The sequence below is a fragment of the Podarcis melisellensis genome (assembly GCF_964234715.1).
Source record: "Podarcis melisellensis genome assembly, chromosome: 6".
Classification (NCBI taxonomy): domain Eukaryota; kingdom Metazoa; phylum Chordata; class Lepidosauria; order Squamata; family Lacertidae; genus Podarcis; species Podarcis melisellensis.
The window spans coordinates 13,047,937-13,071,714 of NC_138538.1; the positions used below are offsets into that span (position 1 = coordinate 13,047,937).

General features: G+C 43.9%; 2 protein-coding genes and 1 long non-coding RNA gene across 5 annotated transcripts in view; 2 read left to right on the top strand and 1 right to left on the bottom strand.

The window, feature by feature from the left end:
- ZNF831 (zinc finger protein 831) overlaps positions 1-13,634 on the bottom strand; it is a 46,502-nt gene extending 32,868 nt beyond the window's left edge. The window contains exon 1 of one of the 2 annotated variants that reach the window (XM_081916603.1): positions 13,502-13,634. Coding sequence is in view for 1 of the 2 variants with exons in the window: in XM_081916598.1 (XP_081772724.1) it covers positions 5,209-5,253 (45 nt within the window). In the remaining variant the exon portion in view is untranslated. Of the gene's footprint in view, positions 1-5,208; positions 5,819-13,501 lie in introns of those variants that run through there. The other variant, XM_081916598.1, reaches the window with a different exon arrangement.
- The window catches only part of LOC309373298, a 95,131-nt gene that overhangs the window by 69,950 nt on the left and 1,403 nt on the right, over positions 1-23,778 (top strand). The gene's annotated exons all lie outside the window — the stretch shown is intronic.
- Positions 13,936-23,675, top strand: LOC309373100 (androgen-induced gene 1 protein-like). 2 transcript variants are annotated; one of them, XM_081917324.1, is made up of 6 exons: positions 13,936-14,108; positions 14,884-15,027; positions 18,733-18,834; positions 20,615-20,730; positions 22,604-22,755; positions 23,605-23,675. In XM_081917324.1, the coding sequence occupies exons 1-6, from the start codon at positions 13,938-13,940 to the stop codon at positions 23,628-23,630; spliced, it is 711 nt and encodes a 236-aa protein (XP_081773450.1). In that variant the 5' UTR covers positions 13,936-13,937; the 3' UTR covers positions 23,631-23,675. The 2 variants fall into 2 exon arrangements, with proteins under 2 accessions (XP_081773450.1, XP_081773451.1); XM_081917325.1 differs by having other exon boundaries at positions 13,936-14,105.

The following is a 23,778-nucleotide window of genomic DNA, read 5'->3' on the forward strand; positions in this document are numbered from 1 at the left end:
TGTATATGGATAGGTCATGCCTATCTTGAAAAACCTATAGCCAGTTCTCAAAAAGGAAGAGCATCCATGCAATCTCTCCTGGAAGTCACAAAGATGAAGTGGTGCTCCACTGTTAACACTCCATCATCTCCAATCATGGTATGATGACAAACCAGATCCAATGGTACCAATTTAGCTGCAGTTGCACACGCAGAGGTTTCAGCTACTAAAACAGGATTGGAGACAGCACCTGTCATGTTTGGATAAGTGAATTTTCGTATAACGAGCATTTTGGATGGATGTACTATATTTTTGAATCAAAGAATGTGACAATGCTGCAGTTCCCATGGTCACCAGGAGGCGACCATACCAAAGATGAAAGAGCAGCAGGCAGACAGGTAAGCAGTGGGCCCAGATGAGCTGCAAAGGAACAGCTAAGGGAAGCCAGGGCAGCCCCTGAGCAACCTTACTGCTCTGCTGCTGCAGCTGCATACCTCATTCCAGCAACACAGTGTCTGCCCCAGGAGCATCAGGTGTCAAGGAGGAAGAAAGTGGCAACAAAGCAGGTCTGTCACTGGAAAGCTGCCCCAGGAGGCAAGCAGCCTTAGTCATGAGGAGGTAACCAGAGGCAGGCAGGTGGATCAGTGTGCAGTGGGCTTTGCAACCCTTCCTGCTTTCCCTGCCACTGCCACTGGTTGCTTTGGGAGATAAGGTATGAATGGGTAGGCCAGCAGATTGAGTGGGGAAGACAGGTGGCTGAAGCAGGATTTCCCATACTTCCTATTCTGTCTCCCCTTTGCCAATGAAACATGGAATCTCCAGTACACACATGGAATATGCCCATTCTCAACTTTCAGACAGTCCCACATTCAGTGTAACATCTGCGACTGCTCTGGACATGAATTTATTTAGACTAGTCACTTGTTACTTGAAGGTCTGAAAACAACTTACAATATATTTAAAAACAAACATAAATTATAACATTAAAATAATTCATACAAACACCTACCGTTCATTCAAACACACAGAGAACTGTGTATACACTATGTATAAACTGCAGCAAAAACATGTAGTTTTCTCATTCCCTAATCATTCATTCAATCTGGTGGACTTGTAACAGAATTGGTGCTATATGAACTGTTCCTCTGAAATCTGTCAACAGTCAGACAGCCCCATTCTGCACTAATACAGTGGTACCCCGCAAGACGAACGCCTCGCGAGACGAAAAACTCGCAAAACGAAAGGTTTTTTCGTTTTCGAGTTGTCTCGCAAGACGAATTTCCCTATGGGCTTGCTTCGCAAAACGAAGCTTGCCCCGGGGACAGCGGGTCTTCTCTTTTGAAGCAAGGGGCGGCGGGGAGATCGCTTCTCCCCACCGCCCCTTGCTTCAAAAGAGGTCCGGGGGCAGCTCTTCCCGCTGCCCCCGGACCTCTTTTGAAGCAAGCGGCTGCGGGGAGATCGCGTCTCTCCGCAGCCGCTTGCTTCAAAAGAGATCCCGGACCTCTTTTGAAGCAAGCGGCTGCGGGGAGATCGCGTCTCTTCGCAGCCGCTTGCTTCAAAAGAGATCCCGGACCTCTTTTGAAGCAAGCGGCTGCGGGAGATCGCGTCTCTCCACAGCCGCTTGCTTCAAAAGAGATCCCGGACCTCTTTTGAAGCAAGCGGCTGCGGGGAGATCGCTTCTCTCCGCAGCCGCTTGCTTCAAAAGAGATCCCGGACCTCTTTTGAAGCAAGCGGCTGCGGGGAGATCGCTTCTCTCCGCAGCCGCTTGCTTCAAAAGAGATCCCGGACCTCTTTTGAAGCAAGCGGCTGCGGGGAGATCGCTTCTCTCCGCAGCCGCTTGCTTCAAAAGAGATCCCGGACACCTGCCCCAGCCGCTGGGCTTCGTAGCGCTGCTGCGAAGCCGGGCGGGGGGCGGGAACACCTGCCCCAGCCACCCCGCTTCGGAACGCTGCTCCGAAGCGGGGTGGGGGGGCGGGAACACCTGCCCCAGCCACCCCGCTTCGGAACGCTGCTCCGAAGTGGGGTGGGGGGGCGGGAACACCTGCCCCAGCCGCCGGGCTTCGTAGCGCTGCTGCGAAGCCGGGCGGGGGGGCGGGAACACCTGCCCCAGCCGCCGGGCTTCGTAGCGCTGCTGCGAAGCCGGGCGGGGGGGCGGGAACACCTGCCCCAGCCCCCGGGCTTCGTAGCGCTGCTGCGAAGCCGGGCGGGGGGGCGGGAACACCTGCCCCAGCCGCCGGGCTTCGTAGCGCTGCTGCGAAGCCGGGCGGGGGGGCGGGAACACCTGCCCCAGCCGCCGGGCTTTGTAGCGCTGCTGCGAAGCCGGGCGGGGGGGCGGGAACACCTGCCCCAGCCACCCCGCTTCGGAACGCTGCTCCGAAGCGGGGTGGGGGGGCGGGAACACCTGCCCCAGCCGCCGGGCTTCGTAGCGCTGCTGCGAAGCCGGGCGGGGGGGCGGGAACACCTGCCCCAGCCGCCGGGCTTCGTAGCACTGCTGCGAAGCCCGCGCCCCCCAGCCTTCAGAAGAGGTCCGGGGACAGACTGTCCCCGGACCTGGTCTGAAGGCGGTTTCCCTAGGAACGCATTAATTGATTTTCAATGCATTCCTATGGGAAACCGTGCATCGCAAGACGAAAAAACCGCAAGACGAAGAGACTTGCGGAACGAATTAATTTCGTCTTGCGAGGCTCCACTGTAGAAGCATCCAAACTCTTTTCCAAGGCAGCCCCATATAAAGCACATTGCACTAATCCAATCTTGGTTAGTAGATTGTAGCCCAGTTATCATTGTAGTGCATATATCCCTGTCCAGATAGGGTCATGGTTGGGCCACCAGCCTAAGCTTATGGCACTCTATACCACTGAGGCTACCTGGGTCTCAAGTGACAGCAATGGAACGAGGTGAACCCACAAACTACAAACCTGATCCTTCAGAGGGAGATCTAGAGCAGTCAACACAACATTCAGCTAGAGAAAGGAAAGTTAATTTAAACTTAGCAGGAAAGTCAAACCCACCCAGGAGCATCTTGTGTGCACCTAAAAACATACGAAGTCAAAACAGCTAAACTGACATCAGTTAAATTCATAGATAACACTTTGTTTCATGGTGAAAACAGTCATTAGTACAGCAGGGGCATTCATGAGTTGCCCACTGTTTCACTTACGTATATCCCTATGGTAAAGACAGGAAGCTAATTGTTCCTCAGCAACAATACTGCATTTCAAAAAAGGATCACATGTGCATACGTTCCTTGCTATGGTAACAGCACCTGCACAACAACCTACTCTGACTAATTGCTTCCGGATGACTTCTCTTATCACATCTGCAAATCTCTTTTTCTGCATGTAGCCATTTACAGCACACATACTTTTCACGGCAGCTAGAGTACTGTAACTCAAGAGCAAGCAGAGTAATTCTGTGCTTCCTATATCACTCACCCTACTGTGCTCACCGAGCTCTTCTTTCCACTGAGGTTAAAATTTTTAATTCACAAAAATTCAACAAACATCAAAGCAGCCCGCAACACAATTTTTAATTACTACATATTTTTCAGTATTTTAAAACTTAAAAACTGAGATAAGGTTGAAAATGTGATGTATACATTTTAAATAATTGCCAATTCCATATTAATAGTGTGTGAAGTGTGTGAAGAATACTGCACAAGACACAAAACTGGCACAATTCCTGCTCAGATGGCCTATATTTGCTTCATTCACAGTAAGTCACAGGACATTTAAAATAATGGTTTAATCATGAAAGTGCCTCCCTCCTGCCACATAGGTTCACGCTGCTCCAACAAGTCATGATTGGACTGGGTTCATTTGTTCCCAACAATCCATGAGGTCAGAAAAAACTGAACTTAAAAGAATACAGTTTTGTACCTACCCACGCATCTGTTTCATTTACTTCAATTGGGCTTTTAGTGCACACCCACTAGTGGAGAACTGTGTATAAGAGAAAGATGATAGGAGAGGCCAAAATGAACTGAACAAAAATTATGATTAGTTGCTGCAAATTTAGGAAGTAGTTGCTTATAGACTAAGATGTCAGTTTTAGTGGCATGGATGGGAAGGGTCTGGGAGTAGAAAGAATATGGGTTTGCACTGAGAACGGAATGGACTGACAAGAGTCTGACATGATTATTTCTACATATAATGTGCAAAAAGGAAAACTTACCTGAAGCACACCAAATTATGGTCAAATCTGGCCAGGATCTGGCATTCTCATTTGCTTTCTTGAAGCCCCATCCAGATGCTAAAGAGTTTAGAACTACTCTTCTCATAATATTTCCCCCCACTCTTTATTTGCTATCTCAAGCGAGGCAAGAAGCCATCCCAACCCACACTATCTATGAGTGCTGCATCCTTCAACCTCAGTTTTTATGCATGTCTGTTTTTCTCAGTTGTCAGGGAAACACTACAATTTCTATTGTTGCAGCTTAGCATCTAGATCAGTATTACTACAGACAAAATGGTTTAGAAATATAAAGGCAACTCATTTAATTTCACTGTTTGCCTAGAGGCCAGGAATCATTCTAACATCTATACAATCTTCTTCCATTATTAAAGAGTTGAAAGAGCTTAAGTTCACAGAAAATTTGATTGAATGTTTCAGTCTATATGAAGCTTTTATTTTTTTTACATATAAGCAATGCTATTTTAAGCCGGTAATTTAATCCAAATAACACATATGAAAGATGTTACCATGAAACTACCTTTTCCAAAAGCAAACACATATACATTTCAGAAAGCAGATTCATTTTATTTAATAAGTAAAAATTAAGTCAAGAGCTGTCTCATACTGCATACTAACTGCTAACCAAGGTGATGTATCATACAGTCATAATAATCTGACTCAGTATCAGGGAATTTTGGAAGGTTCACTATTACAAATTCCTCCTCTTCTTTCTCCTTACTCTTGTTTAGTGATACTCTCCCTCCTTTCCTGCTTTGAAACAAACCCCAGCTTACCACTGCACCCAAACCAACAAGCCATGATTTGTTCTTGATCAGAAGCCATGGTAAAACCCTGAAGTTTCTAAGATAATAGTAATAATAATTTATTTGTACCCTGCCCATCTGGCTGGGTTACCCCAGCCACTCTGGGCAACATACATTCTCCCCATCCTAACCCCCCGCTTCCAGACTGAGAAGGCTTGAGTGAGCTAATTCTTTCTCCTCTCCTCTCCTCTCCTCTCCTCTCCCCAACCCCAACCCCTTCAACATTCTGTACCTCTTGAAACCATCTTATTTTGGGGTGGCCCCATTTGACTTCCATGCCGATAGCAAATCCAGGTCAGAAAGGCCCATTATATCTGAAAACAGAAAACACCTGCATTTTGAAATCCATTTTTAAATATAAAATTCAAGTTGCATTGTATACATTCATAGAAATACATTAATAGAAATACATATGGGAATCCCCCAAAGCACTGAAGTGTATGGTGTCATGAACAAAGATGCTTGTGCCTCACTGACTGAAAGTAGCAAGTAATTAAGATACTTCCCAATAGACTGTAAACCAAATGTACACTTACTCAAATTTACCATAACTAGGAAAGTCTAAAAATGGGTTGTTTTCATCTCTCTGAAACTGGGAGCCAGGTCTCCCAATAACAGAAGCCAGCAAAGCGAGCCAAAGCACAGATGGGAGACAATATTGGCCTGTAGGAGTTTCACCTTCATATACTTCAAGCGGCCTCTGGGCCAATTCAAAATATGCAAATGTGTGCTTCCCTTCCTAAACTGTACAATTGAGGTTGCTGGTTTGAGAATCATATGTTTGAATGATCCATCAAGAAGAAATTCCCCAAACACAGAAAACTAGATGATAAGGAAGGAAGGAAGGAAGGAAGGAAGGAAGGAAGGAAGGAAGGAAGGAAGGAAGGAAGGAGGTTCAATTGCTTTTCACTTGTGTAAAAGCTTCCTTCACAGGATGACATTTTTTTACACATTCAAACACTGCCAGAAGTGGAACAGCCAGCAGCAATGGATATTATTTCTGCATATTTAGGAACATAGGAAATTGCCTTATACCACTGCCAGACAAGTTATCTGTCCAGTCCAGCTCCATTTTACTCTATTCAGTGGCAGAGCTTCATGCTCCGGCACTGGGGGGGTGGAGAGCAGGCGGGGACGGGGCTGGCGCACGTCCTGGGGGCGTGGTGCGCTGTTTGCGCGGGCTGGGGGGGGCAGCTGCAATGGCACCTTGCTGGGATCACGCTACCGGGGCGGTGTGCTCCCCCCACACTCCTCTTCCTCCGCCAGTCACTCTATTCTGATCAGAAGTAGATCGCCAGAGTCTCAGGTAGTGATCTTTGCATTACCTATTGCCTAATCCTCAAATGGGGATATGCCAGGGTTTGAACCTGAGATCTTCTGTTCACAAAGCATGTAGTGAGTGATGGTCCCTCCCTGGTTCTTAATTTGAGGAGGAAGATTTGCAGTCAGCCAGCAACATGCATATGCTTGAAGCATACAAGCTATATTATTATAACTGTATATATAATCAGATGAAATGTGAAACAACAAACCCTTGTAAGGATACCTATATACACATGATTGTACAGTATCTCAGTACTCAAGCATACACAATTTTACCAGGCTTGTATATGACCATATTGTAAAAAATCTGTCACTTTTTTAGCTTTCATGTAGTTATCAGTTGTCACAGTAACACTAAGATTCTCCCTTTTGCACTCTAATGTCTAGAACTATGTTTCCATAGTTACAGAGAAACCTTAGTAATTCGACTGAGATTTATAACAGCATTTATTTTAACTTATCACTACCAGCAATCGCTACGGTATGTTTTACAAAAGATGTCATCAACAGCTTGGGGGCCAACTGATAGCACTAGCTAAAGAATGAGGAAAGGGCAATCTCGCCTCCTCTGTTAAAGCATTGCACAGCTGAAAATTTAAAATATTAGCCATTAGAAGAACCCTGCAGGATTTGATGCGTGACTCAGCTAATTATCCCATAAAGAGAGCCCTGCAAGATCAGATCAAAGGTCTATCTAGCCCAGAATTCCATTTCCTCTTGCTCAATCCAGCCCACAAGCAGGATAATAGCTCTCTCATGCTTATGTTGTTGCTTACGACGACGAAGAAGAAGAAGAGGAGGAGGAGGAGGAGGAGGAGGAGGAGGAGGAGGAGGAGGAGGAGTTTGGATTTGATATCCCGCCTTTCACTCCCTTTAAGGAGTCTCAAAGCGGCTAACATTCTCCTTTCCCTTCCTCCCCCACAACAAACACTCTGTGAGGTGAGTGGGGCTGAGAGACTTCAAAGAAGTGTGACTGGCCCAAGGTCACCCAGCAGCTGCATGTGGAGGAGCGGAGACGCAAACCCGGTTCCCCAGATTACGAGACTACCGCTCTTAACCACTACACCACACTGGCTCTTACGAGCGACCAGTACTCAAAGGCATGACTTTGATTCTGGAGATAGTATATGGCCCTCATGACTAAAAGCAATGGATGTGCTTAGGTTGCAACCCTATACCCAGTAATTTGGGAGAAAGCTTCACTGAACTCAGTGGCAATTGTTCTTGAAAGGTATGTATAGGGTTATACTGTTCAACATCATTTAAAAGACGGTACTATACACAAGGTACATAGACTCCTAAAGAATCTGACAATCCATGATAACTTCACAAGTGGCAGGGAGCAGCCCCCCAACAGCAGCACAACAAGCTGCTGCAAAATGGAGGAACTACGAATCAATGCACTTCTCAGTACAACAAGGAGCATTATGTCTCCTTGTTCACTCAGCTGTAGACTGAAACAAGAACTGATACCTGCATGGTATTTCTCTGTGTCACCCAGCTGTACTTTGTGAAAGCATGTCCATACTAAAGAAGATTTACAGTTGCTCATGTATTTTATTCTGCTTGTTGCTTTCAGGTCTTAAAATGTACATGGCTCAGGTATTTTATATACTGAGCAGTATAGAAATTCATACAAATAAATAAACCAACCCCAATACAACGCTCTCACACTTACCATGGCATATATACTTAGAGAAAGTGAGATCAAGAAACAACAGTGTCTTATGTCTGAAGTAATGGCTTAAGAAGATGAGGCCTTTTAGCAGGGACTTAGAAGAACTTGACAGAGATTTACAGTGGCACCTCAGGTTACATACGCTTCAGGTTACAAACTCCACTAACCCAGAAATAATGCTTCAGGTTAAGAACTTTGCTTCAGGATGAGAACAGAAATCATGCTCCGGCGGTGCAGCAGCAGCAGGAAGCCCCATTAGCTAAAGTGGTGCTTCAGGTTAAGAACAGTTTCAGGTTAAGAACGGACCCCCGGAACGAACTAAGTACTTAACCCGAGGTACCAATGTATAATGTGCCAAAAATGAGCTATCTTTGTCAGCCAAATGATCAGAAATAGGTTCAGGACAAAGAAAGTATTCATTTGTACAATACAGTGATTCCTCAGGTTTCAAACTTAATTCGTTCTGGAGGTCTGTTCTTAACCCAAAACTGTTCTTAACCTGAGGTGCGCTTTTGCTAATGGGGCCTCCTGCTGCCGCCACGCTGCCAGGGTGCAATTTCCGTTCTCATCCTGGGGCAAAGTTCTCAACCCAAGGTACTACTTCCAGGTTAGCGGAGTTTGTAACCCGAAGCGTTTGTAACCCGAGGTATCACTGTATATAATTAACTTACAAAATCCATTACCGTGAATCATTTAGATACCTTAAAGAAGGATTAGACTAATTTGTACAGGATAAGTTTATGTTATTAATAGGTAGCTGTTCAAAAGCAGTACACATCCAATTAGTAAGAAGTTCTAAGAAGTTATCTGGCTGGGGTAATCACACAAAACACGGGTTCACAGCACAAAACTACGGCATCAGTTTTGGGGGAATCCCGAATTTTGGGGTCACAAGTTAATGAAGCCCTAAGGAGGCTGCAGCAAGAGAGACTGTTGGGAATATGACAAGGGCAGAACCTACAAGTCTATTAGCAAATCAAAAGGAGACACTTAAGGATTTAATTAAGACCCTGCTGTGCCCTATGGAGGAGCTATTTCAGGGATTTAACACCAAGCTTGAAGCTCTGACAGAATCTACAACAACGACAAAATTACAGGCACATGTTGAAAAATTTACCCATTTTCACAGCTGAAAATATGGAAATGAGAAATAAACTAACGGATTTGAATAATAGTTCTAGAAGACATAATCTTTGTTTTTATTTTTTAAAGAGTAAGCTAAAAAGGGGGGCTCCACACAATTTATTGTTTCATAGCTAACAATACTCCCTGATTATGTTGTTGCATTCCCAACATTAGGAAGAACAGTGAGAGCTGGTCGACAGTGGAATTTGCTGCCAAGGAGTGTGGTGGAGTCTCCTTTTAAGCAGAGGCTTCACAACCATATGTCAGGAGTGCTCTGATGGTGTTTCCTGCTTGGCAGGGGGTTGGACTCGATGGCCCTTGTGGTCTCTTCCAACTCTATGATTCTATGATTTGAAACTATATATGGGTGATTTGGAGTGTTTCTATAGAGTGCATTGCTCCAAACCACGAGACAAAAACTGCAAATTAAATGGGATTAATTCAAATAGCCAGACTACTCTGCCACCAATTGCAAGCTCCTCTATCCAACCCAACTGTAAAAAAACACACAGCAACTAGCCCCTTTTGAGAAACAGGAGGATAATACAGAGTGATAGTTTCTGCAATTCATAAAATACTACTCCAAGACACTGTAAATTTCCCCAACACAATTAATTAAAGAACAATGGGAACCAGATTCAACGCAATGGTCCATCACACTGTCAAAATCACCCCTTAACTCAATTTTGCCAGCAAAAAGGAGCTCACACTACAACTATAGATGATATTTAACTATAGATTATATTTAAATCACTCAGTAAAACATAGGAGTAATGTACAGGTCCACCTTCTCCTGTACCATTCTGCACCCACCCTCAAACTGGTTCTTTAGAGTGCATTTATCACCTATACAACGTGTATACATTTGACAAGCAATGCTCACCTTTTGTGGTTTCCAGTCATTTATTTCTTCCCTGAATCCCATTTGCAGCCTCAATGTAGCATACAGGTGACTTGCTGGCCATAACATTTATATCATGGCATGCATGTGGGTTCACTATGCTGGGAGCATCCAGCATATGCAAAGAACTGCTTGGGGCTATGATGCTTCCTTAACAGGCTTACACAGCAAGGGTAACCAATATGGTTGACTAAAACTTTCATTATCTCTGCTCATTGCTGGCTGGGGCTAATGTGAGTTGGGAATGCAACAACATAAATCAACTTAAATGTAAAAAAATGGGTAACATAGTACTAACAAGTCTAGTAAGACTCAGTGGCAGCTACACTGGTGTATTTGTTATATTGACAGCAGCAGAAATACACTTGTGTAAATTGGTAATTGACTCACTCCATTAGTAAAATCTTAAAATAATTTTAAATAGGAGAGTTACATTATGCGTAATGCTCAAGGCAGGTATTATTCAATCAGCTTTGCAATAGTTGGGTATAAAAGTATGAAAAATCTCAGAAAGATAAACATTTCTGGAAGTTCAGTCAGAGCACACCATAAATATGTACAAAAATGCAATGGATTACTCATCAGAACATAGTCAGTTATACAAGAACACTAGTTAAGATTGACTTTCACAAAAGTTTATGTCTGTCACCACGGAAACCAATTCTGCATTGCTATTTAGCACCCTCTAGTGTGCGGTTGTTATGTGGCATATTTCTTTTATCAGTAAGAAATCAATTAGGTAATCTGCATACCGTAACAATATTTGGAAAAAGGAACGGGTAATGAGAAGAAAAAAGAAGCCATATCAAGAGATTATTAATGCTTGATGGTTTCATACAAAATACATGTATCTGGAAGTCACGGTACACTGACTTGCAGTTCCTCATATAGATACAAGCCCGTGTATATTTTTAAAGATGAAAATCTAACACCAAGAATGTTCAGATAGAGCAAAAATTAGTAGTTAAATAACAAGACTCAAGATTTAATATAAAGTAAAAATCTAGTTATCACCAGAAGTTCGAATTAAAGCTCATGATACGCTGTAGGATAATGCAAATGTCATTTGAATCAGACAAATAAAACAAATCCACCTTTCATTACTTCTTTACAAGTTATATATTGTTTCTTATAAAAAGCTATACAATAAACAAGAGAGACAAGCAGCATGGTAGCCACAGGGACTGTATGGTTCACATCACCTTCCCTACTTTCAGTTCTTCCATATTTTCAAAATTATGAATGATGGTCCTTTAGTGAAGAATGCGGACAAGTCTTGTATATCTATTGTTCTGAAGTCAGCATTATTGTACACATCACTTTTTTCTGACTTAAACACAACAGATAATTATTTAAAGTACAAATATAGCCAGACGTTTGTGATCGTAGTTAAATAAATCACAACTGTATGTGAAGAACAGCATCAAAGTAACAGAACCTGTTAAGAGCTATTTTGCAAAGTTAGTCCATTTTCAGCAAGCATCACTTATGCAGAGGTTTAGATTAGACAGATACTTGAACATTTACACCACTGAATTAAAAACTAATTGTTTTAGTTTTAAATCAAAACGATTGAGTGTAAAGAGTGTTTTACCTATTTTGGTTCTTATAACCCCTAACATGTAAGCCATTATTTAGCATAAATTATACTGCTATGAACATTAATTTTACAGATTGTTGACAAGTTATTAGACATTATTTTGAAAGGTGGGATCTACTACTAAACTGTGGGACAGGATAGCTAGGGCTGCTTTACAAGACAACTGTGGAAATCAGTGTGTCTCCTTCTTACAAACTGGAAAAGGCTCCCAACCATCATGAGATTTCAGCCAAGGCTTGGAACAAGCTTGTCCAGCATAACACACTCATTGTAATCAGCAGGCAGTGCAACCCACCTATCCACCTTCAATAGCATAGGATTATCATGGGCAGCAACTGCTCATCCTTTAGGTCATTGCACTAATAACCGGAGGTTTGGAATAATGCTAATTGATAATGCCTGTCATCCTTCATGAATTTGTCTAATTCCCTTTTCAAGTCACCTAAATCAGTGGGTCTAATCAATGCTTGGATGAAGGATCGTCCTAGTGTATCATCCTACACTGCCAACACTCTTATACTTAAGAGTGATAGGATACAAGTGTTATAAATAAGTCTTGTGGAAGTGAATACATACAGTTTATATGCTAAATAAAAAATGGAATATTTAAGAAAACAAATGAAGCCCATCCCACTTCTGAGGAAAAAATGCAGATTACAAAAGCACTTTTTAAAAATCTACGATTGATAAGTGGTGACAGCAGCCACGAAATTAAAAGACGCCTGCTTCCTGGGAGAAGGGCAATGACAGGCCTAGGCAGCATCTTGAGAAGTAGAGACATCACCTTGCCAACAAAGGTTTGTATAGTTAAAGCTATGGTTTTCCCAGTAGTGATGTATGCAAGTGAGAGCTGGACCATAAAGAAGGCTGATCGCCGAAGAATTGATGCTTTTGAATTATGGTGCTGGAGGAGACTCTTGAGAGTCCCATGGACTGCAAGAAGATCAAACCTCTCCATACTGAAGGAAATCAACCCTGAGTGCTCACTGGAAGGACAGATTGTAAAGCCGAGGCTCCAGTACTTTGGCCACCTCATGAGAAGAGAAGACTCCCTGGAGAAGACCCTGATGTTGGGAAAGATGGAGGGCACAAGGAGAAGGGGGCGAAAGAGGACGAGATGGTTGGATAGTGTTTTCGAGGTTACCAGCATGAGTTTGACCAAACTGCGGGAGGCAGTGGAGGACAGAGGTGCCTGGCGTTCTCTGGTCCATGGGGTCACGAAGAGTCGGACACGACTAAACGACTAAACAACAACAACAACATTTAAAGCCATGTGCATCTCAAACTTGATTAGGAACTGCTGCCAAATTTGGTGCTGGGGACAGGACAGGGGAAAGCATGTTCAGCAATGAGATAGCCCCTGGGTCTTCTGCAGATATACTGCACCAAATAAGATAAAACTCAAGTCTATTTTATTGTGGTTTTAACCTTTTGTATGTTTTAAAATTACAGTTGTAAAAATTTTAGTGGTCATGTTATTGTTTTGCTATCTTTTTCTGGAAACAGCTTTGAGATTTTTTTCCTACAATCAAACTGGTATAGAAACTTTATTAAAACTTCTTATGACGAAAGGTTCTAGAACGCTTTAGTAAGTAACCTGGTCCAAGTGGAAAAAAGCAGGACACTTAATAGCTGTGTTTAAAATTAAGAATTAAAAAAGGCGATTTCAGCAGGGGTACCTTGCACTGATGTGAGCAACCCATCCTTCCCTGCAGCTGTCAAACAGGGTCCAAATGACGACGCGTCCACCCTCGTCACAGCTCAAGCCCCGCCCACAGCATCCAGGCGAGGTCAGGACCATTTCCAATTTGGGGGCGGGGGTGAGGATCCGAGAAGCGCTGTCAGAGCGGGAAACCCAGGTCAACCCTTGCCACGGATCAAGTGTTTTGACTGCCTACCTGCCATGAAGGTTTCTCGAAGAAAACACGGGGCGAAGGAGGCGGGGAACGGCCCTGACCACCTCACTGTGTTACCACTACCCCCACCCAAACATAAACAGGCGAAAAGACAGAGCAGTCGCTGACATGGTACGGTCCACCCTCTGTGAGGTGAGGAGGCGTCGCGAGGAGCCAGTCAGGCTCCCCTCAGTCGAGGCAGAAAGGCGCCAAAAGATGGCGGCGGGCGGCTGAGCGCCGACCACCTCCTGCAGCGCCTGCGCAGTGGGCACCATCGGCGCGAGCGGCCGCCGTTGGTGGCGCCTGGGCCTCGAGGGGTTGCGGCCCGGACCCGCCATTCCAGCCAGCGCGGGCGGATGGGCAGCTGCCGCCGCCGCTGCCGCTTCTCCACCACATCCATACGAGTCCCCTCGCCCGGCGTAGCGCTGGCTGAGCCACAATGGCTGTGCCGCTGCGGGGCCAGCGGGCCGCGGCGCTCCTACATTTCCTCTGCTTCCTCTGGGCGGTTTTCGCCGTCAGCCAGAACGCGGGGTTTCCCAGGTCGGTCCGCAAGGAGCCGGACGTCACCTACGGGGGCTCCTGGAAACACCTGACCTTCCTCAACCAGGTGGTGGTGGCGGCGGCTGCGAAAAGGGAACGAGGGAGAGCGGGAGGGCGCCGCGCGTGCGCAGACGGAGCGCTCCTTGGCCGCACGTGCAGGGCGGCGCGCGCGGGAAGGTGGGGGAGGGGGAGAAAGAGAGAGAGAGTTGAAATAGGTTAGGGCGGGTGAACCCGCTGAGGTAAATTTAGTTTCTTTTGTGTGTCCCTTCCCCCCGGGAGTTTTATAGCAAAAAGTGATAATTAGTTATACATCACCCTAACTCGCATCCGTTACTCCCAAGTACGCTATGACTCGCATGCCCCCGTTTATTGTTGGGGTTGTTGTTATTTGTTGAGTCCCTGTCAGGGGAAAAGGCGGGCATAAATAAATAGATAAGGATGATTTCCCCCCAAAAAAGAACTCAGAGCAACTTTAACACATAAAATCTTGTTTACGTTAAGATACAATGTTGCTGAGGGAAATATAAAGGCCTTTAGATAATAGATACACTGAACCAACCAGTAATATGCTTCAAATTATTTTCCTTGGCTGAGTACGCCTAATAAACATTTAAAGCGCAGGCAATGAATTCTGGGAACTGTAGTTTGCTAAGAGTGTTGGGAATTGTAGCTCTGTGAGGAGTAAGCTACAGTTCCCAGGATTTTTTTTTCAGGGGGTGGGTGGAAGCAATGTGCTTTAAATGTATGGTGTGTGCATCCCTTGTTAAGAAACTAAACCAGAAAAGGAAAAAATATACATACTGAGCCCCATGCGTATTTCTAATAGCTTCTTTGTGATTTCATAGGTTCTACAGACAATCCTGTATCTGTTATGTGTCATATCTGATACTGTAGCTCTGTGCATGCCTTCATTAGAGAAAAGAGTATCATCACTGGTGGTGCCTCTCAGAGATTTCATCTTCTCTTCATATGTGTTTCCTATTGGCTTAGTAAGTAACTACTGTTTCTATTATTGAAATACATGCGTACTATAGAACAGCGCTCCTCATACCTGATGCATCCTGATGTTTGGAACTACTTCCATTATCCCTGCTGGCTAGGTCTGATGGGCGATGTTCTCCAGATTTCTAAAACAGTGTTTCCCAACCACTGTTCCGCGGCACACTAGTGTGCCGCGAGATGTTGCCTGGTGTGCCGCGGGAAAAAATTAAAAATTGAAAGATTTTTTTTTTTTAAAGTCAAATTTTCGATTGTGGCGCCGTCACTAGATGACCCCTGGGGTTCCCTCCCTCCCTCCCGCTCTGCGCCTCCCTCCTCCTCCTCCTCCTCCTCCGGGGAGGCCCTTCCTGGCTCTCGGCCAAGGCTTGGCGGCTGCCACTCACTCACTCGCTCGCCCACCCGTCCCTCCATCCCTGCACCCGGCCTCTCCTCCTCTGTCCCCGGCGCGGGGGCTGCCGGGATCCGTAGTTCCCTCGCCCTTGGGCTCCGCGCCCGCGCGGGGTGCGCGAACTACGTTTCCCAGCGTCGCCTGGCGGGCCGGGCGTTTTATTTGAAGCGCTCTTCTCCCGGCCATGGAATGAGCGCAGCGGCGGCAGCCGGGCGGGCAGGGGCTCTTCCGCGCAGACCCCGCACAGCCTGCCTGCGCCCTCCGGAGATCGGGCGGCAGGATGGAGCCCGGGGATCCCCGCGGAGGCGGAGCGGCGGAGGCTGCCCCCCAGGTAGGGCTGCGTCGGGGTTTTTTTATTTTTGCAATGCTGCATCCGCGCCGGAGGGGACGCATCGGACCACGGGGAGACCCCTTGGCGGGCGTGCAAGGCAATGCATGCGTGCAGGCGTTGCATGGAGTGCAGTGCAATGCAATGGCAACGCGACGCCCTGCATGCATGCATGCAACTTCCACCGGCGCTCCGGACTTGGCAGGTGAGGGGGGTGCCCAGTGGGCGGCAGAGAGAGCCGGGAGGGCGAAGGGGAGCCGTGGGGGGAGCACCGGTGCTCCCCGAGCCGAGCCCGGGGGGAAACTTCGGCGTCGTTGCGCCGGGTGTTGGAAGCGGAGGCTGGCGGGGGCCCCTCACCTGCAAAACCTGGTCACCTCTCATATATTTCGTGCATTGCATTCATCGCCCGCTTTCTCCTCCAAGGAGCTCCCGGGGGCGCACGTGGTTCTCCCCGTGTTATCCTCGCAACAACAGCCCTGCGAGGTGGGTCAGGCGAGTGGCCCAAGGGAGCACCCAGGGATTGTCCTGGCCAGGTGGGGTGATTTGAACCCTGCTCTCTGCCCGGTCTTCGTCCTCATTTAGCCCCCACATGTGCATGACTGTGCATGACTGAGGTTTTCCCCCCTCGTCTTGGCTATGGTGTGAGTCTGTGCTGTTAATTAATGGGGTTCTGCCTTCGGAGAAGATGAGCCAGCCCTCAAGGAGGTGATTATGTAATTTGCTAGCAATTCATGTCCCTCCCGGCGTGACGCTGCGCGCTGACGTCACGGGGCTGTAATGGTGGTGTGCCTCGAGATTTTTTTCATGAAACAAGTGTGCCTTTGCCCAAAAAAGGTTGGGAAACACTGTTCTAAAAGACTGTCATTAAGAGCCTGGCATGTCTAAATGAAACCAACAGCATTGATCATTCTTAAAATACAAGAAGTAACTGTTGTTGTGTTGTTTTCATTTAATTATCTTGCTGCATTCCAAGGGTGCTGAGTAGATTGTCACTTGGTATATTTAAAAAGGGATGATTTCCCTCCAAATGGTTTGAATCTAAGATGAGTGTGGGGCTTTACAAATCCCATTCTTAAAACCTACCACATTATCATTTAAATCAGGAGAAACTTTGTTTTGAGAAGAAGAGCCCAGATAGTTCATTTTTAATAATGAAGCGAACAGACCTATAGAATAGTTAATGATAGTCTAGCACAAGAATTCATAGATGCCACTGGAGAAAGGCTAGTAGGTTCAAGACTCCCTCCAGGCATCTAGTTCCCAGTTTGGTACCCCCTCACCATTGAGGCTGGGAGCCTCAATAGCACCCCTCTGGAGGCTTTACCTGGGGCAGAAAAACTGGGTAAAATGAAGCAGTGGGGAAACCTGGTTTCAATAAGAATAGCCTGTCCAAAGCTACTATTTGCATTTCAATGAAAGTCTGCATTGGCATCTCTGGCAACTTCAGAGAACATTTTTGGCAGGACTGCGTGGGAGAGAGAGTGTGTTTAAGGGCTTGTCCACATGAGTTTACTGTTCTGTTTGCAACAGTTTGTCCATTTAATTTGCAAAGCATACATATTACTCCCAGACTACACCAATCTTGATACTTTCCCCCTGTAAATTTAGGTCTATCTGATAAGGAGATAATCTGGGAAATTGGGCTTCAAGATGCTTTGCTTGGGGTCACACAAAAAATTGTTTGTGTTTTAAGGTGGGTGCATCATTCATCACTTTCTGCTACTCCCCTTTTCACATCCACTGCTTCCTCAATGTTATTTATTTATTAAAAATTTGAACAACGGGCCGTAAAAGCAATCAATTCCATCACCATAATTCATTAATGAAAACTTTGACAGCCATTCATATTACTGAATATTATTAAATTGTTATTGTTCATATATTATTGAAACATATATTTTCACAATTTTCTGAGTCTTTGATGGGTTCATCCTCTCATCTTGTTCATTAATAAAATCAATAAAATCAGACCAAGTTTCTTAAAAAAAAATTGTTGTCCTTGTGCCTGAACTTGAGTTGTTAGTTTTTCTGACTAGTCAATATAATTATCCATGCTTCTAATGATAGGTAACAATAGATAATGAGTCCTTCCAGCATGATTGCACGACTAGCATATGTGCTGCTACAAACAAAAAAGCAAGCATTTGCTTATATGGAATTTCAATATTTTGTCTACTGAAGATTGTTGACTGTATTTTAATTTCTTTTCTAGCTGTGCTCACAACTATTTCCAGTATGCTACTGAATGTAGGGTTGTAGCCTTATCTGTGTGTGTATATTTTCTTTTGCTCCCTCAAGATTTGCACAAAACCAGAAAACTGTACATTAAAGATTCTGCACCAAATATTGTACAGCTATCTGATAAGTGTGCTTTGAGAATTTACAGTTATGACTGTGCTGCTTGCTTCCCCCCCCCCCCCACACACACACTTCCTGGTTGGGGAAAAGTTAAAAGTTCACACCAAGCTAACTGCCTACAGGCCCTTTCAGTACTTAATTGGCATAACAAAATAAACAAATTAGAAGGTGACAAACACAGGAGGGAGCACCTGCTGGTATGAAGGGGAAAGTCTGAAGCTGTACCTCATATACAAATGCAAATACATTTGGATGTGGACTACTCTAGTCTAATTCAGATGGGGTGAGAGGGAAAGGGATTCATGGCTAAATGATGCTCAAATGTGGACAAACACTTAAACTCACTACTTAGGTTTCCTTGCAGCTATTTATTTGCAAAACAAGAAAGCTTGAACCTTAATACAGAGTGTTTGATGCTAAGGTTTTTTATTATTTTTATCTGGCAAAATAGAAGAAAACTACATTCACAATAGTCAGGTTTTATTCACTGTAATAAGCGAGCTGCGGTAAGAAAGAAGGGAAAAGGCTAACAAATACTTTGATTTGGAAAAACCATTAACTGTCTATTGTTACTATTTGTCTGAGGATACAAGTGTTAATTGTCAAATGTTTTAATGACAGTTTGTACCTGTTGCTTTCTGGAGCCTTTACGTATATGACAGAGAACTAGTGTATCCTTTACAGCTGGATGACGTTAATCCAATTTGGCTTAATCATACTATGGTAAGTGTACACCATTTGTTTTTCAGGTATCTCTTTTGCTGTGTTCAGTTCATTTATTGTTTATCTGATCATAATATTTTGCAGAACTTAGGTATAAGCGTCAGTTCAAATGTAATAGGTGAAATGATTATTTAACATTGTGTGCATAAGCTGCAGTGAATCTTTGGGTCATGTGTTCCCATTTCCTCTTCTAGAGCATGCCAAAGATGAGATCAGAAGCACATGCTTCTAGGATTAAATTAAATGGACCACCCTGTTATGTCCAAACTACTATGGGGCACACAGCAAGAACGCAGCCACTGAATCCTGTGGAATCTCTGCACACAGGAATTTGAATCCCCTTATACCACTATGTAAACATATCTCTCATACATTATTTGGACTCTACAGCAAAGGGAAGGAAGGAGAGGGCACGTAGCACATCATTCAGATAGCCCCCTTTAAGATGTATAGCTCCTTATTCCCACCATAAACAGACGACATCATCCATTCACCCTTCCTCCGCTGCTAGCTGCTTCATATAACCACTGAGCCTCTTGGACTTGCCGATTGGAAGGTCGGTGGTTCGAATCCCCGCAACAGAGTGAGCTTCCATTGGTCTGTCCCAACTCCTGCCAACCTAGCAGTTCAAAAGCACGCCAGTGCAAGTAGATAAATAGGTACTGCTGTGGCAGAAAGGTAAACTGGGTTTCCATGTGCTCTGGTTTCCATCACAGTGTTCCGTTGCAGCAGAAGTGGTTTATTCATGCTGGCCACATGACCCGGAAAACTGTCTACTGACAAACACCGGCTCCCTCGGCCTGAAAGTGAGATGAGCACCGCAACCTTATCGTCGCCTTTCACTGGACTTATCTGTCCAGGGGTCCTTTACCTTTTACCTTTTATACCATGACAGCCCTTGTCTCACTTGTGCAGGCTGAGACTACTCCCTGACATTCCCCAGAGGCTGCATGAAAAGAGAGTGGTGGAGGGGTCACTACCCCCACCCACTCCACCAGTCAAAGCGAAATTGAACTACGGTGTGGGAAAGTGTTATTTTATATGCTAACTCTAAATAACAAAGTCAAAGCCTCTTTTGGATATTCTCAGGGCTAGAATAGGCTCTGAAAGCAAAAACACACATGTATGTGGTTGACAACCACTCACCCTAACAGAACTCCTGGGCCTTTGAAAGAGACAGCAGAATAATATGTGTAGCAGGTCATGACAGCGGCAGATTTAGGGCAGTGCAGATGGTTCCCCTACTGAGCTGAGGGGACTAATAATAAGGTCTAACCCATATTTATACAGGTACCTATTCAAAGTTTTTTGGGGGGGACCAAATTTTGTCCTCACTCAGGGTGTGATATTACGAGTGATTGGCAAAGAAGAAGACTTAGCTTGAGGAAACTGAGCTAAGGAACTGCTTGTGTCAGGGAGGAAACCACTGTGGCAAAGAATTAATAAATTTCCCAAGATGGATCAGACAGCCATAGAAAATGATGCCAGTAATTGCCAGCTGATTGAAAATGCTCTCATCTGCCACTATTTTGTAACTGCTGCTACCCCTGCATATGACAGTGGACCTCAGTCATTTTCAACCATCCTAAGTACTACCTACAGGTAGTAAATTTGAGAACTGCTAAGCTAGACTATAAAAATATTTACTTGGAATAAAACATGGAACAGAAGTTCAAATAACTCTAATTTAATACAACTACTGAAAACAATAAAACTTTGTTTTGATTTGCCATATGTTTCCAGCACTTACATTTGTGTGTGTTTGTGTTTTGTTTTTTAGCATACCACCATCCTCCCACTGCTTTTCATAGAATTGTTCATTTGTGATCATAAGTATCCCCGTAGATGTAGAGGAATTTTGGGCCTTTGCGCCTTTGCAGTTGTATACCTCTCATGGTAGGTATCAAGTATCTTTTTCAAACACACTTCAAATATAAAGTATTTTTAATCATTTTAGTTGGATTGTTCCTTTTAAATTAGCAAATCCTTTTTTTTAAATAAAATTTAAAAAGCATAGGAAGCATATTGTGCATGCTGCCTATTGGAATCCGTATGTGCAATGGCTTCTTTAAAATAACTATTTTAATATATTTATCATGTTGATCTCAAGATACTATAAATGTACAACATCATTTTATCATAAATTGTCTGATAAACTCATCTAGTATAAAACTATATGAAAATGCTTATATTCAATATTCTATTTGTTTCATATAATTAATAAAATTAGACCAGAGCCTCCCAGATTATTATTGGTTTTGTCTCCTTTCTCTTAAACATACCATTTTAACAAGTTTAAAGGTCATGGCAGTGTTGGTATCTTATTAAGCAACTCTTGTTCTGTTGATATTTTATGAATGGGCCATTTAGCAGCTATTAACATTTTTGCTGTTATAAAATTTCTCAATAAATTATGATGATCTGATCACACATCATTTTCAAAATAGCCTAAAATAATTTGTAATTGATGCAATGTAATTATACAGTGCAACCTCTGTTTTCGAGCATCTTGGAAGTCGAACATTTTGGCTTTCGAACGCCAAAAACCCAGAAGTAACTGCTTTGGTTTTCAAACAATTTTCAGAAGTCGAACGTGCCATTTTGAGTTTCCCTATTGTTTTGAGGCTTCTGCTTTCAGTTTTAGAACATTTTGGAAGTCGAACGGTCTTCTGGAACAGATTACATTTGAAAACCGAGGTTCCACTGTATTACATCTCTAACAATTTTTGGCTTCTTTGAACTAATTTTCTGTAATTCGTTGGAATGTTTATGCAGCCATAAAATATTGCAAGTAAATATTACACTGCTAATGCCTATTGCTCCATTACCATTTCTTTAATTACCATAAGCATAGTCCTATTATCATTACTTTGATCCATTTATGCAAGACCTTAAAATACCATTTCTGTGGTAGCAGGCACAGATTAATTCTAGTGTAGCCATTTAGTTAGCAGCAGCTGGGAGAGGCTGCGCAAGGCTAAAGAAGCCAAGGCAGCGAGCACTATCCATTTTCTACGAGAAGGGAGAAGGGACTGACTGGCCGCGTCAGTCCCTTCTCCCTCCTGGGGAAAAGCCCGCAAGAGCTGCGTGGAGCTCTTGGGGGCTTTTCCTGCCTGCCTCCCCCTGTATTTGCTCCATAAGATGCACACACATTTTCCCTTACTTTTTAGGAGGGAAAAGGTGTGTCTTATGGAGCAAAAAATACGGTACTTGTTGCTGTCTGGTGTTTTTATGGTTCTGTGGTTGGTATGCTGATAGAGATTATAGCCATAGCTACCTCAAACCAACCTGCAAACCCATTTTTAACCATGTCAAGCATTAATTATAAACCCAACTATACATGGTGGGAAGCATTACATTAGATTTCACATGCTTTATACCTCTTCTAGATGCTAAAAAGTCTTCACAAATACTTACCAAGCCCCATTTCACTCAGAAATCTCTGTTGAATAATCTTTACTTTTTTAATGAAGAAAAATTAGTTGTTTTGGGAAATGAGATGATCTAGCAAAAGTAAACGGAGATGATCTAGCAAAAGTAAAATACTCATAGGTCATATGGTCCTCCATTTAAATCAATATTGCTTTCAAGTATGAATTGTACTTCTATGTTTTTAAGAAAATCCAAATTTATGCGCTTAACTTACAGTTTTATATTTGAAATTATCAGCAAATATAGAATAGTTTTTCCATGCAACTTCAGAAATCAACTACAGTATCTACCTATAAAATTTATGGCTATTTGTGACTCTGTCTCCCCTTGTTTCTAGGATAATGTGGGTAAACCATACAAGTGGGATTTGGGCATATCCAGTTTTAGGAGTGCTCAGTCCATTAGGACGGGCAATATTTATCTCCATATCTTTTCTTATAATGGTAATCTTCTACTTCGTTGGGGAGCAACTAACAAAACGCTTGTGGGGTAAGTAGGATTTTTTGTTTGTATTTTCAGTGCTGTAGCTGGCACAAGGAATGGACTTTCCCAATATTCAATGCATAAGTGAGAAAAAGAGTCATTTAAGCTGGTTCCCCAAGAAAGACTGAAGTCATAAAGTCACTTAACCTGGGAGTAGTTTCAATGTATTCAATGAACTTTTGAAATGACTTGTCTGAGACTGAGCTGTGAATGTGTTCAGTCAGATGCAAGTTCTGTTTCACTTGTAAAAAGACTATGGTGATAAATGCAACACCTCCTGGGTGCACTTCTGTGCACTGAAGGGATTCCCACAGGCATTTTGCTGAGCCTTCCCTTTTACCCCAAAGATTCTTGGCCAACCACTCTGCCACTGTACTAAACGCTTTGCAACAGCTTGACCATTTCAGACCTCATGAGGTGCTCCCACAGTACACATAGTTATCTAGAAGCCCGGCACACAAGCCACTTCCACAGTCATCTGAAATACTCTGTGCACTGAGGACTTGGAGAGAGGTATGTCACTACATAGCTGCATGTGAGGTCCAGCTGGAACTCGCATTAACATGAATAGCACAGCATCAGCAGTTACAATTGGGGGAAGCAGAGAACCCAGAAGAGCATAGGTTGTCAGTTAGTGGGTCAGGATGCACCTCCTGGTCTTAGCCTCAGCACTACCACTATACAAATATATGGTACAAAATTTTAGAAATGGTTCCCTAAATTCGTGTTAAAGGAAGTGGGTTCCAGGTCTGGAAACACAGAACACTTCTCCAGGGGAGCATTTGTGGGAGGCCTCTACATTCCCATATGTAGGAAAATATTCTAAAGTTTAGTATTCTTTTCTTTCCCTTCCAGCAAAACGTAAAAGGAAATGCACATAGAGAAGAACCTGGGAAAAGTATAAGGTCATTAAAAGTGCAAGCTCACTTATGGAACAGAGTGAAACTTTCATCAAGATAAAAGCAATCGTAAAAACATCTTCTTAATGATTATTACTGAAAATGGCCTTTTCTCAGACACGTAATGTAT

Coding starts and splice junctions, on each gene's coding strand:
- LOC309373100 (XM_081917324.1), top strand. CDS start 13,938: ATGGCTGTGCCGCTGCGGGGCCAGCGGGCCGCGGCGCTCCTACATTTC. Junction 15,028..18,732: donor ATGTGTTTCCTATTGGCTTA/GTAAGTAACTAC, acceptor TTTTAATGACAG/TTTGTACCTGTTGCTTTCTG. Junction 22,756..23,604: donor ACTAACAAAACGCTTGTGGG/GTAAGTAGGATT, acceptor TTTCCCTTCCAG/CAAAACGTAAAAGGAAATGC.